This window comes from Columba livia, chromosome 2 (genome assembly GCF_036013475.1).
Source record: "Columba livia isolate bColLiv1 breed racing homer chromosome 2, bColLiv1.pat.W.v2, whole genome shotgun sequence".
NCBI lineage: Eukaryota > Metazoa > Chordata > Aves > Columbiformes > Columbidae > Columba > Columba livia.
In genome coordinates this window covers 27,766,422-27,786,965 of record NC_088603.1, presented here as the reverse complement: position 1 = coordinate 27,786,965, position 20,544 = coordinate 27,766,422, and the positions used below count along the sequence as shown (strand labels likewise).

Genomic DNA, 20,544 nt, shown 5'->3' with positions numbered 1-20,544 from the left:
GTATTAGCAACTCAAAGGTCATTAGGAAAGGGGATATGTGTACATGTACTATGATACCAGCTCTATTTTCTGAAATAACACACTTTACGTCATACTGTGAGGCACAGGGAAATCCCTCTCCCAGCACAGCTCTTGAACCACCTTTAGGGTTCTAAGACAATAGAAAACTTGGGTCTGACCTCTCACTCCAACAAAAACTTCCTTCATGAGCAGTATGAAAGCACTTAATCCTCTCTGCCCTCTCCAGTGCAGCCGTTTCCCACTCTCAAAAGGCTGCTGTGAAGGTACAGTGACCAGGAGGGATTCAGACTTCTTTCATTCCTGGCTGCATGTGCTCTCCTTCACCCTCCCCCGAGGCTGCAGTCGCAGAGGGTTGTGTCTGTCACACTTCTAGCAAGGCTTCCTGCTTGGCCGCTTTTGTCCTGGCCAGTTTTTACAGTGGACTTCCCAGCTACTGATGGCATAATCCCAACTTGGAGCTTTGAGTGGGAATGTGGGCTTTTTTCTTCCCTGCAGGAAAAAGGCATTAGGATCTGGAGCTTAAACACGGTGTTTAGGGAAAATGAGGTGGCCTGCCTGCCTCTTGACTGCGACTCTGCAGCTGACTACTTGGAATGTGTGAGCTCACACTTCGGTGATGCACATCAGAAGGTGCTGATCAGTATCCATGTCCCTGTTGAAAGATGTTTGATGCCTGGGGGTGTTTAGGTGTCACCAAACTCATCTGGCAAAGAGCAACATGGTGCTGTGCCAGTGTCTGTGGAAGCCCAGCCAGGGCTTCCAGCTCAGGATTTGCCTGGGAGTCAAGGGAAAAATCACTGCTGTAGTGTTATTCAGATGAGCGAGGGCTTGTAGGTCCTGGTTTGGGAGGAAAATGAAGGCTGGTTTGAGTATAAGTTGGGAGTGCGCAGTTATGAGGCAGATATCATGAGGGTGCAAGTCTGGATCCTGTTTGGGTAGAAGTGAGGTGAGGGAGGGGATGGAGCCAAACCTGTGCTCCTGGGAACCTACAGCCTCGCACAGGCATGCTTCTGCTCCTGGTGGTATTCCAGCAAATTAATTTGGGACCCCCTCTGTCAGGATATATCATCATCACATGAATGGGGCCTTTCCAAAACTTAAGGTCCAGGATAACTTGTTAAACTTGCTCCCTGCCCATCTCCCCTGCCCCCAGCTTTTATTAAAATACACATCTGTATCTCAGAGGATGTTTGGAGACAGACTGGCCTGTTTCTCTGACCTATACAAATGCAAACCAAAATTAGCTGTACTACGGACTGTTTGAATAGTAGAAAAGTGTTTTGCAATATCTGCCTGTATGAGGCCATATCCCTTTAAGCGAGGCATCTTTTAAAAACAAGCAGTAGAGTGGAGGACTGAGAAATGCCATGGAGGCTCTTTAGGGGATTGAAGTCTTGTCTCTGCCAAGCTGGTGACATGTCTAGGAGAAAAACAATGCTTCAGAGGGTTCTGGATGCAAATGGACCCTGCGCTTGGTGTGCCTTTGCTACTCCTGTAACACATCACTGAGTCAAGCAAATCTTTGCTTGGGGAGCTGAGCAGAGCCAAGGCAGAAAGATGCACGTTAGCAGACAAGGCGGTACCACTCGTCTCCTCATCAGTGGGAAATGAATGCCTGCAAGCCCAAAGTGCCTTGGGAAACAGCATAGAAAAGTTGTCTTACTCTTACCAGTGATAGGATCTGGCCTACCTGTCCCACACTGATCTGCTCATGCAACCCTGAAGAGGAGGCACTTTGCCTACCCTGAGTCTGCAGTGCCCATCAAGTCTGCAGCTTGTGCTTAAACTGGGCTTAGTGTGGCTGGCACTGGCTGTTATGTGAGCTGTGGGATGTGTACTTCAGCTAGTAGCTGCAGTGCAGACACAGCTTCCACGTGGGACCTTCCTGCTCCTTTCCCCCTTCTTGCCAACACTTCTGTAAAGCCCTTCTGGGTGCAGAGTGTGAGCTGGTGGAGATGAGACTCCCAGTGCAACATACTGGGAGCTGCTGGAGCCCTCACCCTGCAGCTGCACCATTTGACTTTCCTATTGCTTTGTTAATTTCACAGAGACTTTTAATTATAATACGATCAAGTTTGCACAGGGCTGGAATGCCTGAAAGTAACTGTCCTTTTTACTAATCGCTTCCTCAGCATCTCCGTATTACTGGTGTTTGGGTGGCAGGACAGTGGGAGCTTATGCAGTTATTTCATGGCATTCTGTATCACTGGAAAGAATTTTTCATGCCTCCTTATTCTGTAGCCCCAGGAAAATAAGTGCAATACACACAATGGAGCAGAGGAACTTCTGTCTCATGGGAAGACAGAGAAGATTATGAATCCTCTGGGATGCTCCCTCCCAGGGCATGACCACCAAGCTGGGGACAGCAAGGTAGCTCTGAGACCTTCCAGTCTTCAGCCTTTGTGAACACCAGGTTTGATCACTGTTATTGACTGTGGTAGATTGTGGTTGGTTTGTTTGTTTGTGAGGTTTTATGTTTTATTTATTTGGTTTTGATTTAAAGTTCTTGCTGAAAGCCAGCTGAAATCACTGCAAGATTCCTATTGCTTTTGTCATGCATTAGGCAAGGTCCACAGGACAAGTTTTTCTCTGTTTAGGCTTAGCTGTGGAGGAGTACGGTTAGGGTAGGAGCACGGTCTTTCAGTGCTTTATGGTTTTATGTAAAGACAGTAAGCTTCCCTGAGCAAGCTGAATTGCATGGAACATTGGTCCATATAGATAGAAACAACAGAAAATATATCCGATGATCTAGAGGTCTCTTTGGTCTCCCCATATCTCCTAAATAGTACTTGTGGAGGATGCTAAGCTACAGGAATTTTGTTCAGACTTCTTAGTGTGATTTACGTCTTTTTAAATCACACCTCCTTCACTGTTAGAGAATTAACTAGTTTCAATATAGCTTAGGGTGATTAATCTCAAATTTTGTTCAGATATTTTTCCTCTGGTGCAGAACACAGCTAAAACAGCTGGAGCTGTCAGACAGTCCTCCTCTCATGTTTAAAATTAAGCATGGCTTTCTGCCCCAGCTTGAAATAGAAAAGATAAACGCAGTAAGTAGCTCTCTGCAGAAATGTAAGTGTCCTCTACAGAAATGTTTGGTTGAAATAGTCTATTATGGAAACTATTGCTGTGGTGTAATTTTTTTAATCATCATGGCCAAAACAGACTTCTTATAATTTTGTTCATTTTTTTTTCTTCATAAATACACTTTTTGTTGAAAATATTTTGCTTCATGAGACTGTGAAGAGGTATTTGCATTCACATCCTATGCCTCTTCAGATTTGTTACCATTCTTCTCCTCTTAGCATGCAAATGACTGATTAGAGGCATTTAAGAGATAATGAAACAATTTAAATAAGCAAGTATTTTTCAGTGATGACCTGACTCTATCAAAGTTCCTAGGAGGGAATGGGAGATGCCTGCATTATTCCTGTGAATAAAATTTGCCCTGGCACAGCAATATTTGCGGCCCTCTGACTTGCTGCTAATTTTGCAGTGCCAAAGAACAGGTCATGCGCGGATTGAGTTGGCAGTGGGTGTGGAATATGAAAAACGTCATGCAGAATTAATACCTTCCCATCACTGCCTATGCTCATCACATGTTGGCTTTATTTCTGTGTACACACGTGTGCTGAGGACTGATGGCTGGAAAACCTTGTTGTTTTGCAGAGGAGCCATCACGCTGCCTGGCCAGGTGTGATGTGAAATGACCCGACCGGAGGTGACACTTTCTGTCAGGGTCTCATGGAACGTGCTGCTGCTGCAGCTGGTGACCTGCACAGCAGAAAGCCTCCTCTCAGCATGGTGCAAAACTTTCAGGCTTCATCTGTTGGCAGATGTGTTGCTCTAATACAAACACATGTTGTGACAACAAGAGCCTGGAGCTGGGAGCGTTACGGTTTTGTAGAAGATTGGTGTTATATGGGGACATCAGCAGTTTTTAAGAACTGGGTAAGAAACAGGTGGGTGGCACCCAGCACAAGTTCAGGATAAATATTTTTATCGTTAGGGTGCTGATGACAGAATATTATTTAATTTTTGCCTTTAAAGTACTGGCTGATGTCTGCTAAATCCTGGGAGTCACGATGCCTCTGTGGAGGTGGCATCTGCTGCATCGAGGGGGCTGGAAATGGAGCAGTTCTGTCCTCAACCACCCCGTGAGCCAGGCAAGAGAATCATAGAATTGTAGAACAGTTGGGGTTGGGAAGGACCTTTAAAGGTCATCTGGTCCATCCCCCCTGCGATGATCACAAATTCTGCTGTTTCAGCACATAAAGAGACGTCTTTGTGTGCAACACTGAAGTAAAGTGGAGCAAGAGAAAAGATTTTTTTGTTGTTTCAAAAACACACACAAAAAGGTAATAGGTAAACAGCAAATATCATTTTATCTGAAGTGGTAAGATTGCTCAGCAGACAGAAATGGATGGATCCATCCAGAATACTCTTTATAGTGTGTCTTTTTACTCAAGGATTATCTTTACTCTAAATTTCAGGATTTTTTTTTATTGACTTGTTTAATTGCTTCTATTTTAGATAACTCTGAAGGAATCAATATAAAAAAATGAAGTGTAGGAAGTATCAGACATAGTTTTCAATTGAATTCTCTTCAAACAGCATTGCAACCACTCAGGGGCCTTTTTTGTTTCCATTACAACTTTGATCTTCTTTGCTCTTAAGAGACAAAAATAGAAAGATTCATGAGTGTTTTAGTAGAGTAGAGCTCTGAAGAAATATTGAGCTTTAGAAATTTGCTGTAATCGCCCTTAAATGCTACAACAGCTGCCTCAGCTGGATCAAGTGCTTAAAGCACGTGTTTGGGGGCGTCACGATTATTATATCTTTTCAAATGTGTTTAAAAGCTGCAGTGATACGAGAGGAATACAGCCACAGTGCTGCTGTGAATCACTAAGCATATTGTTCCTCTCTACAGTAGCTTCTGTTTCCAGCTGTGGTTTTGTCAGTGACATTGGCCTGGGAGAGAGGGGGCTACACCTGCCAGAGTGTGGTGGTTCCCAGCTAAAATGTTTCCTTTAAGAAAGAACTTGTGTAACTCTCAAGAAAATATTTAACGATATTTCAATCATGCTCTTGGGCTTGTTGGACCAAACCAATATCGTGCATCCCTTCTGGTTTTGGGCTTATGGCTGTGCTGATGAAGCCATTGACAAAATAACAAGGCACTGATGAAAATCCTGAGGAGAGCACAGTGCCAACTCTCCCTTGGGTTTCCATAAGGAGTATCTTCTGCAATGCGGAAATGCTTCCATAGAGTAAAGCTTCAATGCTCTGTAAAATTGCAGAGAAAGGGAGTGACTAAGACAAGGTGACATTTTTCCCTCTGGGAACAGCATTTTGATGGTTTTGAGAATATGTGATAGAGTTCTAGTGTACAAACATATGGAATGCTGACAGTGCCAAGCACTCGATTTTTTAAAAAATTTTTAAGACGTATATTAAGGCCATAAATCTTTATAAAAATTGTACCTGGAATTTCTCCTTTCCTTCTCTTTTCAGAATAATTTCAAAGTTTTCCTCTTAATCTATTGCCTGGAAACTTTATTTTTCAGCATAAAATGTGAGACTCTCATATAGTTGCATGACTCCAAGCCACAGCACCTGTGGAAAACAGCAGAAGAAGGGAGATGTGGCAGTGCCACCCTGGCCATCTTCCTCAAGGAGTGTCTTCAACAAGTTTCTGGAAGAACCAGCATTAAGAATTATAAGACATTTGTTTTGTTTGCAAAATAATAAATAATAAGATGTTCTATCATGGTTGTGTAGTTCACATATAAAATCTAACAATATTAAATAAATATCTTTGGAATGTATCAATAATATCAGATCAATAACAAAGTCATAACACTTGCACTGACTCATAATATGTAATGGGCTGATCGGTTTGTGCTGAGCACAAACACTTCCCAATGAGGGGCAAAGTATCTTCATCATTTCAGCATCTGGTATTGTTTTGTTTGGAAGTTTTCTTTTTATGTTCTGCTGCAAAGCTTTTTTTTTTTTTTCTTAATAGATATAAGCTGTCTGAGGTGGAAAGTGCTCCAGCCCAAATTCATTCTTCTATTGTAATGGTAAATGTTGGATGAGATTTACTTTTGCTATTCAGTGCAATAAATTATCTCTTCTGCAACACATGTAGCTGTATACATTAGATGCAGCACTACCAACAGTGATGGTAAAACAAAATTCCCCTAGAAAATACTTGAGAAGATAAGTGGATAAACTCAGAGCTCTGAATAGAGGCAGGTGCTTTAAAACTAAGCTGTTGACGTATCCAGTGCAGTTATAGTGGTGACTGACTCCAAGGAAAGAAAAGGAGTGTATAACTTCTGCTGACATAGCCAGGTATGTGGGACAGAAGGATGATCTGCTTCCCTGCTAGAAATTCAGCTCCTCTTCCTTCTCCTTGGCAATCGAAGGCTGCAGCTGGGGAAGAGTTTCCACGATGGATGGAGAAGGAGCTGGAAAGTGCCCATTCCTGTCAGCCGTGGGTGCTGCTCAGCTACATCCCCTCTGTGTGGACAGGTCATGCCCTTTGACTCTTCCAGTAACTGTGCTGTGACTGAAGACAACTTTGATTTTTTAACAGTCTGTTCACATTTCATTTCTTCTATATGCAGTAAATGGTGATGTTATTTCATTTGGAGATGGATGCAGAAAACAAGAGGTGAAGTTTGTTGCATGCACTGTGCAAAGCTCTCTTTAAAAAGGAGTTTTGAAGCTGATGAGTTGCTGTTTTATTCTGATAGAAAACAGGTATCTATCAGGGATGGAGCAGTGATAATTCTTAATGAACATCATAATGAATTTCATACAGCCCAGATGCTCCTCCTGTTGACAAATGTTTCAGACTATGCTCCTTCAGAAACATTAAGAAAATACTGTGAAGAGAGACTGTCTGTCTTCCTTGAAAGTTGCAGATAGGTTTGAGGACATTTGTACATTTGCTAACAAAACAAACAAAAAGATTTCCTCCTCTTCCAGTAATGACTGTTTTCTGCGAAGCGAAGCAAGCCATTTTGGAGGTAGCGTGAGGACACGGAGCTGTACCCGGAATTGCAGACAGCTGCATCCTGACACAGTCCAACTCCAGGGAAGGAGCCGCTGTGTGCTCTCATCCCAGTGCTCTGGGAGACGTTCGTTAACGCAGTTTGCGATATTATGGCTAAGGGAACTGTTCAGGCTCATCAGGAAAAATTTTGGTCATTACCAAAGTTTGCACTGGGACTTGCTTGGTATCTCTTTATGCTAAAGCAGTTATCTAAGCCTTAGTTTAAGAAGGTACAGGGATAAAGTCTGCATTTAAATAATGATTCTTGGTAGCTCTGAAGGAGCTGCTACTGGTGCACTCTGAATAAAATAATTTTAAAGAATTGCTTTAATAATTAAAAAAACCACTTGATGTTATTCTGCTCTAGATAACAATGGCTGGGGACTAGTTTCCCCGGAAAGATCTCTATACCCAGATATTTCCAGATTCTTCTTTTACTTTTGATTAGGACCATGCTGAAAAATATCAGCCTCCTGATGTGAATGCAGCAAAGGACTTGCTCGTGGCAGCCAAGTGGGCAAGTGCCGTAGAGCCTGAGCTCCCCTGGTGGGGTGCACACAGGGTCCAGACCCCTCTCCAGCTCCCCAGTTCATGCGGAGGCTGCATGCACCATGGCTCTGGCACCCCAGGGCAAGCTTGGCTGCATCTGTGCCATGGAAGAATGGTCTCCATGCAGTGACAGAGAGATGGAGATGATGGATGGAGCCAGTGGTCCTCCTTGGGCACGGCAGGCTGCTGTGAGACCAGCTTCAGCATCCTTCATCCGGGGGAAAGGGAGTGCCTATGTGTGAGGGAGACAGTGCCTACCAGAAGAACAGCCACTTGTCATGTTGCAGGTGATTGATGTATTTCTGGGGAAAAAGAGAAGGAAAAAGGGGGTGGAGTATGTTGGAGGCAGGCTGTGATGTCAGACTGCCTGTACTGGTTCCCCAGTGGGGACAACCACCAGCATCATCCCAGGTTTACTCTCTGTACTGATTTCCTAGAAAGATATTTATTAACTTTACTTAAAGCTCGCTTGCATTTCACTGACAGATGTCCTTGCTGCGGCTTTATCAGTTAGTTTGCACAGTCTGAGGGATGTCAGGCTGCTGCCACCAAAAAAGAGCTAAGTCTATGTCACGGTGGTGTCTGGCTATTGCAGAGACTTCAGGGGATTTAGTGAAAGCCTCTCAAAGACTGCAGTGGAGCTGAAGGGATGGCACCACCCAGAGATCCAAGGCACAAGTGGCCTGGGGCTGCAAGCAATGCTGTCCAACACATAAAAGCGTTTAAAAGCTGGAGGAGCCTCAAAAGGGAAATTAAAGACCACATAAACAATTAAAAAGTCCCTTTGAACTGGTTGATAATGTACAGATTCCATTCTCTACTTCTAAAGGCTGAAAAAAAATATGACTAAGAATTCCTGTTTGAGTCTCCAGGATCACAGGCTGCCTGTGAGGACAAATGTTTGGGGCACGAGAGTGGCAGGAGTCAGCTGGCGGTGCGGATGGGGCTGGATGTCTGCAGATGTGCATGGTGTATATGCTTCCACATCTGCCCTGGACCCACTGGGCAGTCATGGCCCTGCAGCCCCACCGTGGCACAGCTCGGCCAAATGGCCCCTGGTGTGGAAATATAATAAGGGCTTTTCTTCTTTGTGTATCGTTGGTGGAGCTAGTTGGAGCATTTCAGGCTGTGCCTTTTGTTGTGTGTCGTGTTTATTTCTAGTTTGGAATATATGTCTGTACAAACATAAATCAATGCCAATTTTAATCTCACTGTTCAAAACCTAAATTAGCACAAATCTGACATTATTTTACTACCAGAAATTAAAATGAACTGTTTCAAATGCTGAATTAAACCCATTCATTATACAATCAAGTAACAAGAAAATATTTTGAAGCTGGAGGGTCAGCCTTCCTTTCTATGGAAAATGGTCACAGTGCAGTTGATACAGTGGAAGTAAGGGATGCCATCCAGAGACCTTGACAGACTTGAGAGGTGGCACCATGTGAACCTCATGAAGCTCCACAAGGCCTGCACCTGGGCCAGAGCAACCCCCAGTACCAATACAGGCTGGTGGATGAAGGGTTTGAGAGGAGCCCTGTGGAGAAGGCCTTGGGGGTACTGGTGGATGAAAGGTTAGACATAAGCTGCAATGTGCATGTGCAGCCCAGAAAGTCAATTGTATCTTGGGCTGCATCAAAATGAACGTGACCAGCAGGCTGAGGGAGGTGATTCTGTTCCTCTGCTCAGCTCTGGTGATACCCCACCTGGAGTCCTGCAACCATCTCTGGAGCCCTCAGTACAGGAAAGACATGGACCTGTTGGAGAGGAGCCAGAGGAGGCCACCAAGATGATTGGAAGGCTGGAACACCTCTCCTATGAGGAAAGGCTGAGAGAGCTGGGGTGATTCAGCCTGGAGAAGAGAAGGCTCTGGGGAGACCTTGTTGCACCCTTTCAGTACTTATAGGGGGCATATAAAACAGACTGAGAGCGACTTTTTATCAGGACCTGTGGAGACAGGACAAGGAACATCGGTTTTGAACTGTAAAAGGGTTTAGATTTGATATAAGGAAGGAATTCTTTACAATGAGGGTGCTGAGCACATGGAACGGGTTGCCCAGAGAAGCTGTGGATGTCCCATCCCTGGAAGTGTTCAAGGCCAGGTTGGATGGGGCTTTGAAACACCTAATATAGTGAAAGATGTTCCTGGCCATGGCAGGGGTTGGACTTGACGATCTTTAAAGGTGCCTTCTGTGGCAGAATGCAAACCCCCTTCTCTCCCCCTCCCTCCTTCAGTAGGCTAACGGCTTCTTTCGTTTGGCCCCAGAGCACCCTGGCCAGGGCCATTAGCAGAAGGGAGTGCCGAGGCACCAGGGAGCCGCTGGGTGCCCGCGGCCAGTGTGGGGGATGTTTGGAAGCTTCAGGGGCACCCCACAGTCAGTGTGGGGTGCAGAGAAGCTTCTGGAATGCCTACAGTCATATCTGATCAGCCAATATAAAAAACGGGACTCTCGTCGAGACTTGGCCCATTGTCGCGGGTCTCTTGGAGCACGAGCAAGATGCTGCTGCCAAGAGCCCCCGTCCCCGGGGTGGAGACTGCGCTTGCCTTGCTGCCACGGGTGTGAGTAAAACTTCTTCTCACAGGATTGCGAGTGTATTTATACTTTCCGTGCACATATGCACATGTAACTTTCTGGGCTCAATATGAGCACGTGTAAAATTAATCCTCGCATAATCGCGGGTGTATTTTCCTCCCGTGCTTCCACATAAGCACATGTAATATTCCATGCACATTTGCACGTGTATTAACCCTCACAGGATTGCAAGTGTATTATAAATTCACCCTCGCAGAATCACGAGTGTGCACTTTCCGTACTTGCTACGAGTACGTGTATCTCTTTAAAATAATCCCACACCGTGTACAGGCAAGTGTGTACTCCTCCCAGACTCAGAGACAGCTCTGGCATTGTTTTGGGTGAAGCCACATGCATGCACACTGTGGACCGCCTGTTGTATTAGTTGCTGCCCCTTCATAATTTTCCTCAACTGGTATCCGAACCTGTATTTAAGTCACTTTTGGAGTGCTAAAACCCTGTTTCTCACCAGTTTAATAAAAGTTGTTTTGGACCCTGTTGTCCCTTAAACTAACCTCGGGATGCCTCTGTGACACTTTCCAACCCAAACTATTCTATGATCCTCTGCTTTTGCTGAAAAATTCAGTCCCAGCCCTTTGCTGGATGCTGTTAACTAATTCCTGTGCTGTTCTCCAAACATGTAAAGCCCACTCAGTTTTGCGTGGTGTTCTCTGGATGCAAATACGCTTGCAGTGGTTTCTTCCGTGGGGCAGTTTGTGAGATGCTCAGGCTGCAGGGAGTGAGCAGTGGGGCTTTTCTTCTCCTCTCTGCATCTCACAATTCAGCACACATGGACTGTGAGCTCCAGGAGCACCGTGGGCCTCCAGGCTTGAAGAAGAGCATTTTAAAGGTTTTTCTTTCTTTTTACCCTTCACTGAGCGTTAGTCAGCATGCATTTCCACAGTTCTTTGCCCATGCTGTTAGCTCAGCAATCAGCTTCTCCCCTCATTGAGCTCAGTGGGAGCTCATACAGCAGTTTATTAGTCTGAAAATTAGCCCTGGCAAGACAAAGAGCTGGAAGAGCACCAGTGCCTCCACTGTGTGTCACACGAACATGGTCCACAGAGCAAGTCTGCCTCAGTTTTCCCACTGTGTAGCCTCCCACTTCACTAGAGCCAGGTCCTAGTTAGCTGGAAGTGGGGTCTGGTTTAAGCACAGCAAGCTTAGGTGCTGCTCCTAACCTGGCAGGAGTGAGGTTCTATGCCGCTGCTCCTAATGGGTGCAGCTGTGGTGATGCTTCCAGTAAACCTGAAAATGGAGGTTGCTGAGTTCACTTTCAAAATAGAAAACAACAACCAGTTAATCACTTTGTATTACTTGTTTTGAAATTTGATTAGTATACGCAAGCCATTTTCACTGCTGTTTCAACTGCGACGAAAGCTCATATGACAGCATCAAACAGAGAAGTAAAGCTTTTAGCAGGTGGAAAGAATATAGATGTCCAGATGCCTTGGCATGTGGTGAGATGTATGTATCATTTTGGAGCTGTCCTGAAAATATAGTAGCCAGACACTTTAATTAAAAGTATAATTACACTCTTTTTCTCTTATATTCGTGGATTCAAGCCAATGGGTGCTTTTATTGTGAATCTGAGGGCTAGAATTTATTAAAAGCTTGACTTTCAAATAATAAACCTGCTATAGTGGATGAACTCCACAGCAAATTATTCCACTTGAAGCTGGAGGATACATCAGGCCTTTTTCATTCAGTCACCACACATCTTGACTTCCATCGAGTTTAGGATGGACGGCACCTTGTGTGACTGGGAGCAACCCTAGGAACACCTGTCTCCAGTAGCAAATCCCTCAAAATTTCATCAAACCCACACGAGAAGGTTCACAGCTTCCCTGCAAAAGTAAGTAATTAATTTGGTGTTTCTTTCCAGTCTCAGACCACTGTCACTTGGATCTAAGTCTCATTCTGGACCAATGTGGGAAATAACTCCATCACTATCAGCAAAGAAAGTTATGTTGCAAAATCCCCAGAGTAGTTTTTATTTAAAATGTTGCTATCATAAAATTCCAGACTGTGAAATGAAGATCTTGGATTCCCATTCAAACTTTACCCATCCCCTTTTTTTAAAATATATAGATACATAGTCACAAAACATAAAACATGCTGCAATGATACAAATATATTTTTTCATACGGAAATTACAGTACATTATAAACCATGAAAACAAACTGAGGCACTAGACTGTACATCAGCTCTGTTCCACACTGGCTGTGAAGCCGATAGCCTCGCTTTCAATGAACAAATTTGTTTTTATTGTTTAGTGAACATAACTTTAAGGGTCATATCAAATGATGTGCTTTGTTGTGAGATGTCACCAGGGTTGCTGGTCCTTTCAGAACCACAACGCACCTATACAACACGTATCACTGCCACAATATGAAAAATAATAATTTTATTGAATGTACAACTCAAAAAAAGAAACAAACCCATCGGTTATTATTAAATAAATAATTATTCCATACAGTGGTTAGTTTATATTACACTGCATTGGCCATTTGAACAAATTAAGTTTAATAAATAATGCACAGGAATGTCTCATTTACGCCTCTGTTCATAACTCTGTGCTATGCTTCTTTCAGAGGACCCTGTAAAAAACAAAGCAGAATCAAGCACATGGCACAGCCTTGTGTAAACCCCAGCAAGCACAAGGAAACTTCAGAGACCTGCAGCCTCCTGGGCCACCAGCTGGACCCCACCGGTGTGTTTGGAACTGAGATGAGGGCTCCCTGCCCAACCGCGAGCTGCTTTGCTTTGGTTTTACCTCTCGGAGTACACTGTCCTTCAGGAGGCTGAAGGTCTGAGCTGCATTTTCTACCTCTCGTCTATCGAGCTGCTCGAAGCAACATTAACTCAGAGCCTCTTTACCTCCCAACAATCCATCTAACTAGCGGGACCTGTGCACTCAGATCAATTTGTGAACAGAGGCTTTCTACATCGACATGTCCACCTTCCATCCTGCAGAGTCAGCTCTTCATCAGATGAACATCTCTTCCCTGCCCCTCAATCCCTGCACACAGAGATACCTTATACTAAAAGCTGCAGCAAGAACTAAGCAAACCTCAGACTACCCTGTGGACCAACCACAGCCTAAAATAATCTCCAGTAACATATTCACATTTAGTAGCAGTAGATCTCTCCTTTTGCTCTTTTAAAATAAGAGGGAAACCCAGAGGGCCCTTCTTGGGCAGAGCCTGACCATCGGGTGACACAGCTGGTCACCAGAGTCACATTCGCTTTGACCCCAAAGGGAAGATTGCTTTTGCGGAGCGTATGCGTGCCTGCCTAGTGCATGCAATGCACAGCTAGTCTGGGGGGATTCAGCACCGTATCCTGCAGGGAGCTGGCATTTTGTACCAGTGACACTTTTAAATTCACCAGCTGACTTCATTTTTCACCAGGCTGAGTGCAAAATGAGTTGAGCTTGCTTTCTCAATAGGGGTTGTTAGAGTATTTTTACCACAGGTGTGATTGTTTTCTACCTGGAGTGTTCATCTAACAGACTGCACAGCTGGAGACACAGGCAGTGTCAGAACCCACTGCACCAAACCAGGAGCTGAGCTACCAGCATCCCTCTGCTCTGCTTTATCACGCCAGGCTCTAAATCAGCTCCACACTCACACCCAGCACAGGGCGGCCTGAACCCCTGCACGTGGCCAGGGGACTCAGGAACTTTCTGCAGGAGAAGAAAACCATGGCACCGAGGCACAGCACCAAAACTCCTGCCCAGTTAAATTTCTTTCTGTAGGGAGACATAAGGACAGTCCTAGCATATACTTCTGATCTTGCGTTGATTGCACAGTCCTTAGGACTGATCTTCTCCTCTAGAGAAGCAGAAGCAACTTCTTAGCATTTTCCTCTCAGGGAATCAGGCAGAAAAGCATTGAAATCTAGTTTTACCTGTCAGACGGGTATAATATAGCCTGACAGGGTAAAACTTCACCATTCCCCTTTGTTACAAATACCACATAACAATATCTTGCCTATAGCAGCAATTTGAAATTAGGGCAGCAAAATCTTTGCCTTTTTTAAACATTCGCTGTATTTTATATTCTCACGTTAATGTAAATGTAATCCCAATGGAAACTAAACCAAATTTGTTACTTCCAGGCTATTTGCTTTTGTGATAGCAGATGTATTTACAGGTATTATGCATTTAATAGCTATTGTCACCACAGATAAAATTGTGCAAAATTATTCGTGATACATAGCAATTTGCAAAATGATGCAGAGAGCAATATTACTCGTCTGAACAGGCTTTAATTGAAAATAAAAGTTACTGACAACCGTAATTGCCGAATATAGATCACAGCGCGTATCCACAAAATATAAAGGTGTCAGCTAGTAATTTAACTTTTATAATCCATTTAAGAAAACAGTGAGAGGTATTTCAGAGACATGAAATATGTATTAGGTTTTTTTATTTTTTAATTCCTATTCTGAGGAATTAACTGACGCTTTATGGTTCACAGTGAGGGATTTCCTCAGCACAGCCCTATAGCACCAGGAAGCTGGAGTTATAGGCAGTCTGCAGTTACCCACAGGGGCTGTGCATGTGAGGGAGGAGGATTTTGCCCTATATGGATGCTATGGAGAAAAAAAACAAAGAACACCCCCCCCCCCCACAACAACAACAAAACAAACAAACAAAAATGGCCAAAAAAAACCACCAAACCCCACAACAAACCAAACACAAATTCACAGTACTTGTTCAAAGCTTTAAATGCGTGTTGCTATTTTTTTTTTCCTTAAGTAAAATGAAAAGCTACAAGAGGCTGGGAATGTTTAACACCTTGACCTGCAGAACGAGGTGTTCTTCCACCTTCTGCTCCAAGTTTGCAGAATAATATGATCTCCAGAGGTGATGAGGATATCCCTTTACCTGGGGAGATCCAGATTTGGATCACAAGTTTAAATGAGCTTTACATTTTCAGCCTCGAATTTTTCTTGATGTGTTGGTAAAATTTATTTTTTCTTGTATTAGCACTATGGGGACCAGCAGAACATGCTGCTGGCAAGGACAGGGCAGTAAGGAAAGTGCCCTGGGAACTTCTACCTGACCTTGCCTGCAGCTCACACCAGCCTGATCATCTCAAGCATCGGAGTGAAGCAGATTCTGAAATTTCTTGGTTAACAAAGACAATCCTGACCCTTTTTCAGAGAATTCTGGGTCTACACTACAGAAAGACTGCTTCTGTCCACTGGGAGAGAACAAAGAGGCAACGAAATGAAGAAGCTGTATATTACCGAGTACCAGATTTAGACATATACATACCAGAATTTAAAGATCTTTTGCCCATAAGTCCAACAAAGGAGTCTGTTTTATGCCCTGAAAAAAAATATATTTGGGGGTGTTTTAGTACGTTTTAAACAGGCAGGCTTTTAAGATAATGTGGTCTTGTGAGGAAGGAATATACAGGCTCCAAACCTGTTCATCTCACAGACTAGTTGTTCACACCGCTCTCAGACAATGGAGAATGAACATCAGTCTGACTAATTAGACTACACAGCTCAGACCAAGGCACAGGCCAGTTAGTGGACATCTTCTCATTAACTCAGATACACTTTTGTTTCGTTTTGTTGGTTTGTTTGTTTTTAAGTATAATGGAAAAAAAATGGCAAATAACTGATTCTTATTCCTCTCCCAGTACAATTTCTATTGATTTGAGAAGATGCACAAGAAACCAGTGTCTTGATATAGCCTGCATCTGTGTAATGCATCTCTTCTACCTGTTGGGTTTTTTTTCTCTAATGTGGAAGTATAATCTTCCTTGCAGGTCAGGTAGAGCCCTTACTGGATAGGGAGCCAGTTGGACTCTATATGTCTGGACACAACTGAGCTAGACAGTCTGACTCTATTTTTGGAATATTTATGAGTTCAAATATTACCTTCCTGTCCCATTAGTACTCCTCAAGGTACTGGATGTGTAAAGGATAAATTATCCCAAGTTTTGGCCTACACACATACTAGATACAGTGGTAGCTATAGTTTCAGATAAGGAATGAAAAGGAGCCATTCTTCTTTCTCAAAGTTAATTTTTGAGGCAAACATAGCAATTTCTATTTGGAAAGAATTTTGCCTGGTTAATTAATCTACAAAGCAAGAAGAATGATCCTCAGACCCCACCGGTATTGATTCAAGCCAAAGCTGTTTCAGAAAAGTATAATTTTTTACTTTAGTCAGCAGGCTATTTGGCATGAGCTTCATATTAGGTTCTTTAACTGGTCTTCCAATACATAATCCTAGTGGTAAAATCTTGTGGCTAACAGAACACTGGGACAATCATTGACCTCTGTGAACAGAGGAGGTCACACAGAATACAAGATCTTCCGGCTCCCGTCTAAGCATCTTCAGATAAATTCAGAGAATAAAACTATCACTGTGCAGAACAAAGCAACACCACACTGCTGATACCATCTCCCACTTGGTGTTACACAGAAGCAAAGCAAGACACACTTATTAATGGGGCAAGATATGCTTATTTATATAGTGACAGATTATCAGTTGGCCCCTGTTGTGAGCAAGGGTCTGATTCCCACCCAGACAGCAGTGAGAGCACAGATACAGTATCTCACAGGCAATGGCATGGGCTCTCTTGTGGAATAATTCTCAGGGATTTGGGAATTCACTACTCTAATTTTCCAGATTTTGCCATCTTAATTGCTCCTCTCTGAGTCTGGCAGTGAGCCTGCCTTGCTTGTGAGAAACGCTTACAGAATCCCTCCCGTGGGAAATAAGAGAGAGCTGCAACATCCACACATTAATGTGGATCGAAATCTCAAAGCTTGTGGCGGCTCGGATGAGGTCCAGCCTCACGGCTGCATGGGGTGGGGGATTTCAGTCCTTTAACAGAACATTTCCTCGTCACTGGTGATCAGTCCTTAGCTGAACCCAAACACCTTCTAACTAATCCCCTTAAATATGCTATTCCCCATTTGAATATCTTCTAATAATTGCCTAACATATTTGCAGTATTTAAACTTACTTTTGTGAGAGATCTGGCCATATCCTGATTGGAAGAGGAGAGGAAAGGAAAGAGAAAAAAAAAAAAAAAGGAGTTGTTGAAAAATAATTGTCATATACATATGATGCTACTGCAGTGCTTTGAAGAATCAAATACAGAAACTACCCTACACTTATTCTAATTAAGGGAAATCAGACTGATCATTTACAACTGCACTTCTCTTTGAACAGACTACAAAAACTTGTTTTAGATAAACACACACAGTTTAGATCTGTTTAGCTGCAGTTTCTTAGATTAGTTCTTGGATTAGTAAACATGTAGAAAACACGACAATAATTGTACATGCAACCAATTTCCACACTCAAACAATTCAATGGCACACATGCCGACACGTGAATTGTCGTGATACTCCTTACTGGTATATACGTGCTGTACTTGGTGTGCACTCAGCACTTTAATGCAAAGCCCAATCGCTTCCGATAAGTGAGTTTATCTGATATTAAACTTGCGAAAAAAATTCCTACAACAACCAGAAAAAAATAAAACCAAAAAACCCACATACGAACTCTTGAGAAAGGTTTAACTCATTAAAACCGAGTGACAACGCCATGCAGCTCGGAGCGACGGCGGAAGAAGAGTCATGCAGAGAGGCGTGAGAGGGAGCCGGCCCCCACTCACCGGCATCCCGCTTGCCCATGAGGCCGAAGAACTGCTGGGGCCGGGGTCTCCGGGCCATCCTCTGCAGAAAGTGCTCCAGGGGCAGCGGCAGCTCCTCCTGCGGGACGACAGCGCCGGCGCTCAGCGCGGACCCCCACCCCGCCGCGGGCTCCGAGCCCCGGGGGGCAGCGCCCTACACTGCCCCCCTGGCCCTACCCCCGCGGGGCCGGCGGGCTGAGCAGCGGCCGCCGGGGCTCACCTTCCCCTGGTCGCCGTCGGACCAGTCGGACCAGTAGCTGAGGTCGTCGGTGGCGCCCATCTCCTCGGCCAGCGCCTGCGCCGAGGCCAGGAGCAGCACGGTGAAAGCCAGCGGGAGCCTCATCGCCGCCTCGACGTCCTGCGGGGCAGAGGGTGAAGCACCGGCACCCCGAGCCCCGGCGGGGCGAGCGGCCGCGGGCACCCGCGCCCAGGGGTGTGTGCGCACACAGCCCTGCACACACACACACCAGTGCACACCCGGGTACACACTCCCTCGCACACCCAAGGTACACGCACCTAGTTACACACCCACAACCCCCTCAGCAACTGCTACATACATACACCTCTGGATGTACACACACCTCACACATATAGACTCGTATACAGCTAGAGGTACATAGCAGCGCACAGATAGACATGCCCATCCAGAGGCGCCCCTCCACATACATACATACAGTTACATGTACACACACCCTTATGTATACATATACATCTAGATAGTCACACCTTCCCACGTATACACACCCATCCCAGATACTCATACATGCACATATCCAGGTACACATACATCTAGTTATAAGCTCACAGCCCCTCACACAAACAGCTATACACTTTAGATGCACACGCCTGTGTAAATACACAGCTTTCCACACGCACAACGATACACTTTTCTAGAGGTACACACACATTTCTTTGCCCATCCATGTATACACATCGGGACTGGCACAAAACCATGCTTGTGCATACAGAGACATACACTCGTGGACGTACAAGCATGTACAGGCACCCCCCATAGACACACACACATATGGAGCCCCCTGCACACACATACAGACAGACACAGAGAAGTACGCACGCACGTACATACCCTCACAAACATATAGACAAGCGCATCCTCACTCATATAGGTACAAACGGACCGACGGACACACACGAACGGACGGACGGACAGACACGCTCCCTGAGGCACACGCACCGTCTGCACCGGGGAGGGCGGGCGCTGCTCGCCGTGCGCATTGGCCGTCCGCGGAAGCGCTCCCCACTTTATATACCTGGCGACGGGGAGGGCCGAGGCAGCCTCATTTGCCTAAACGCAATTACCCCCGGTTTTATCGTCCCAACCCCGTGACAGCTCCCGCCCCGGTGAGCAGCCCCCGCCCCCCGCTCCCGCGGCGCAGCCCGGAGGTGCCCGGGGCCGGGGAGCGAGGGGCGGCCGGGGGGCTCCCCCCGCCCTCCTCTGCTGCTGCGAGCCCCCGGGGCCGCCCCGTCCCGGCCGGGGCCAAGGCGAGCCCCGGTAGTGGTTGCGGTGTGAGGGGCGCGGGTGGGGATGCGGGTTGCAGGTGTGGGATGCGGATGTAAGGGTGCAGATGCCGCTTTCCCCACGGCTCCCGCACCGAAGGGGCAGCTGCTTTCCGCACCTCCGGGACGGCGAGCAGCGGGCAGGGGACGGGGGACAGAGAGACAGCGTAAAGCTGAGAGAGAGAGCGCTGGAGGGCACGGCAGCGGGGCCACCTCCCTTGCCGAGGCGAGCTCCTTCCCTCTCCAGCTCTGCCCGCCCCGCTGCCGAGGCAGCCCCAGCCCGCCGGGGTTGTGTGTTGGGACGAGAAGTGAGAGACCCACAAGGCCGAGGAGGGCTTCGCCTAGTGGGTGCCGCGTTTGGGGAGCTGGGTACCCCGGGGCTGGTGTGTGTGCTTGCAGAGGGACTGCCAGGGCAGGGCAGAAAGCAGATACGATGGAGCTTGCCACACTGATGGGGCGGATGCCTTTACTGGAAATGAGCCAGGCTCTCCGGCAGCACATATCTGCCTTCATCCTTCCTCTGTGCCAGCTTTGCATTGCTGCTGGCATTAGGCTCAGGTGACCATTTAGGTTATCTTCCATTTCACAGTTGTTCCATCCTGCTTCTCTAAAGTCAGTTGTGCATGAGACTTCTCGGTTAACCTCAGTGGTCCCCCAGCACCTGTGCTGTCACAGAGCATGGTACCACAGCCTAAATCAGGCACTCTGTGCAGAGATTAGCAGGAGCTAGTAGTATTTCTTTTGAGAAAGAAGACATTGCTCAGGATCTGGAATCATCTCCTGGGTACCATAGCTCTGCTTGTTCCAAGGATGCTGCCATTAAGGTGTCCTTGCTGATGGTGGCAAACCTGTTCTCCAAGGACCATTTATTGCCCTGTAACTGTGGATCCAAGGGGACCTGACACCTTGTTTGTTAAATAAAGGCATAATTAATACCAGGCCAAACATGCTCCTCAGGCCTCAAAGTATCCCCAAAGCACAGCCAGACATGAGCCTCTTCCTGACTCTTGGGGATGTCTACACTTTGTCTGCAAGACTCTAAACATAAATAAGAAAGATTGTGGCTCAGTGATCTGAGGATCCCTCTCAAGCAGTTTGTTTTGACTTAAGGAAAACAGTGAGGAAAACAGTGGTTTAGAGGAGC

The 20,544-nt window shown here is 45.6% G+C and overlaps 1 protein-coding gene across 2 annotated transcripts; it reads right to left on the bottom strand.

Moving 5' to 3' along the window:
• Positions 1–12,174: 12,174 nt before the first annotated feature.
• On the bottom strand, positions 12,175–19,218 carry TAC1 (tachykinin precursor 1). 2 transcript variants are annotated; one of them, XM_021290984.2, is made up of 6 exons: positions 19,078–19,218; positions 18,103–18,240; positions 17,865–17,961; positions 17,208–17,231; positions 15,497–15,550; positions 12,175–12,809 (listed from the first exon to the last, which is right to left on the bottom strand). In XM_021290984.2, the coding sequence occupies exons 2-6, from the start codon at positions 18,223–18,225 to the stop codon at positions 12,760–12,762; spliced, it is 348 nt and encodes a 115-aa protein (XP_021146659.2). In that variant the 5' UTR covers positions 18,226–18,240; positions 19,078–19,218; the 3' UTR covers positions 12,175–12,759. The 2 variants fall into 2 exon arrangements, with proteins under 2 accessions (XP_021146659.2, XP_064907209.1); XM_065051137.1 differs by lacking the exon at positions 19,078–19,218 and adding an exon at positions 18,970–18,994.
• Positions 19,219–20,544: the final 1,326 nt, after the last annotated feature.

Bases quoted from the DNA above. Each gene is read 5' to 3' on its own strand.
- TAC1 (XM_065051137.1), bottom strand. The intron at 17,232-17,864 runs GTGAGTGGGGGC...TCTTCCAATCAG, and splicing joins CATGGGCAAGCGGGATGCCG to GATATGGCCAGATCTCTCAC. The intron at 12,810-15,496 runs GTATGTATATGT...TGTTTTTTACAG, and splicing joins CAAAAGATCTTTAAATTCTG to GGTCCTCTGAAAGAAGCATA.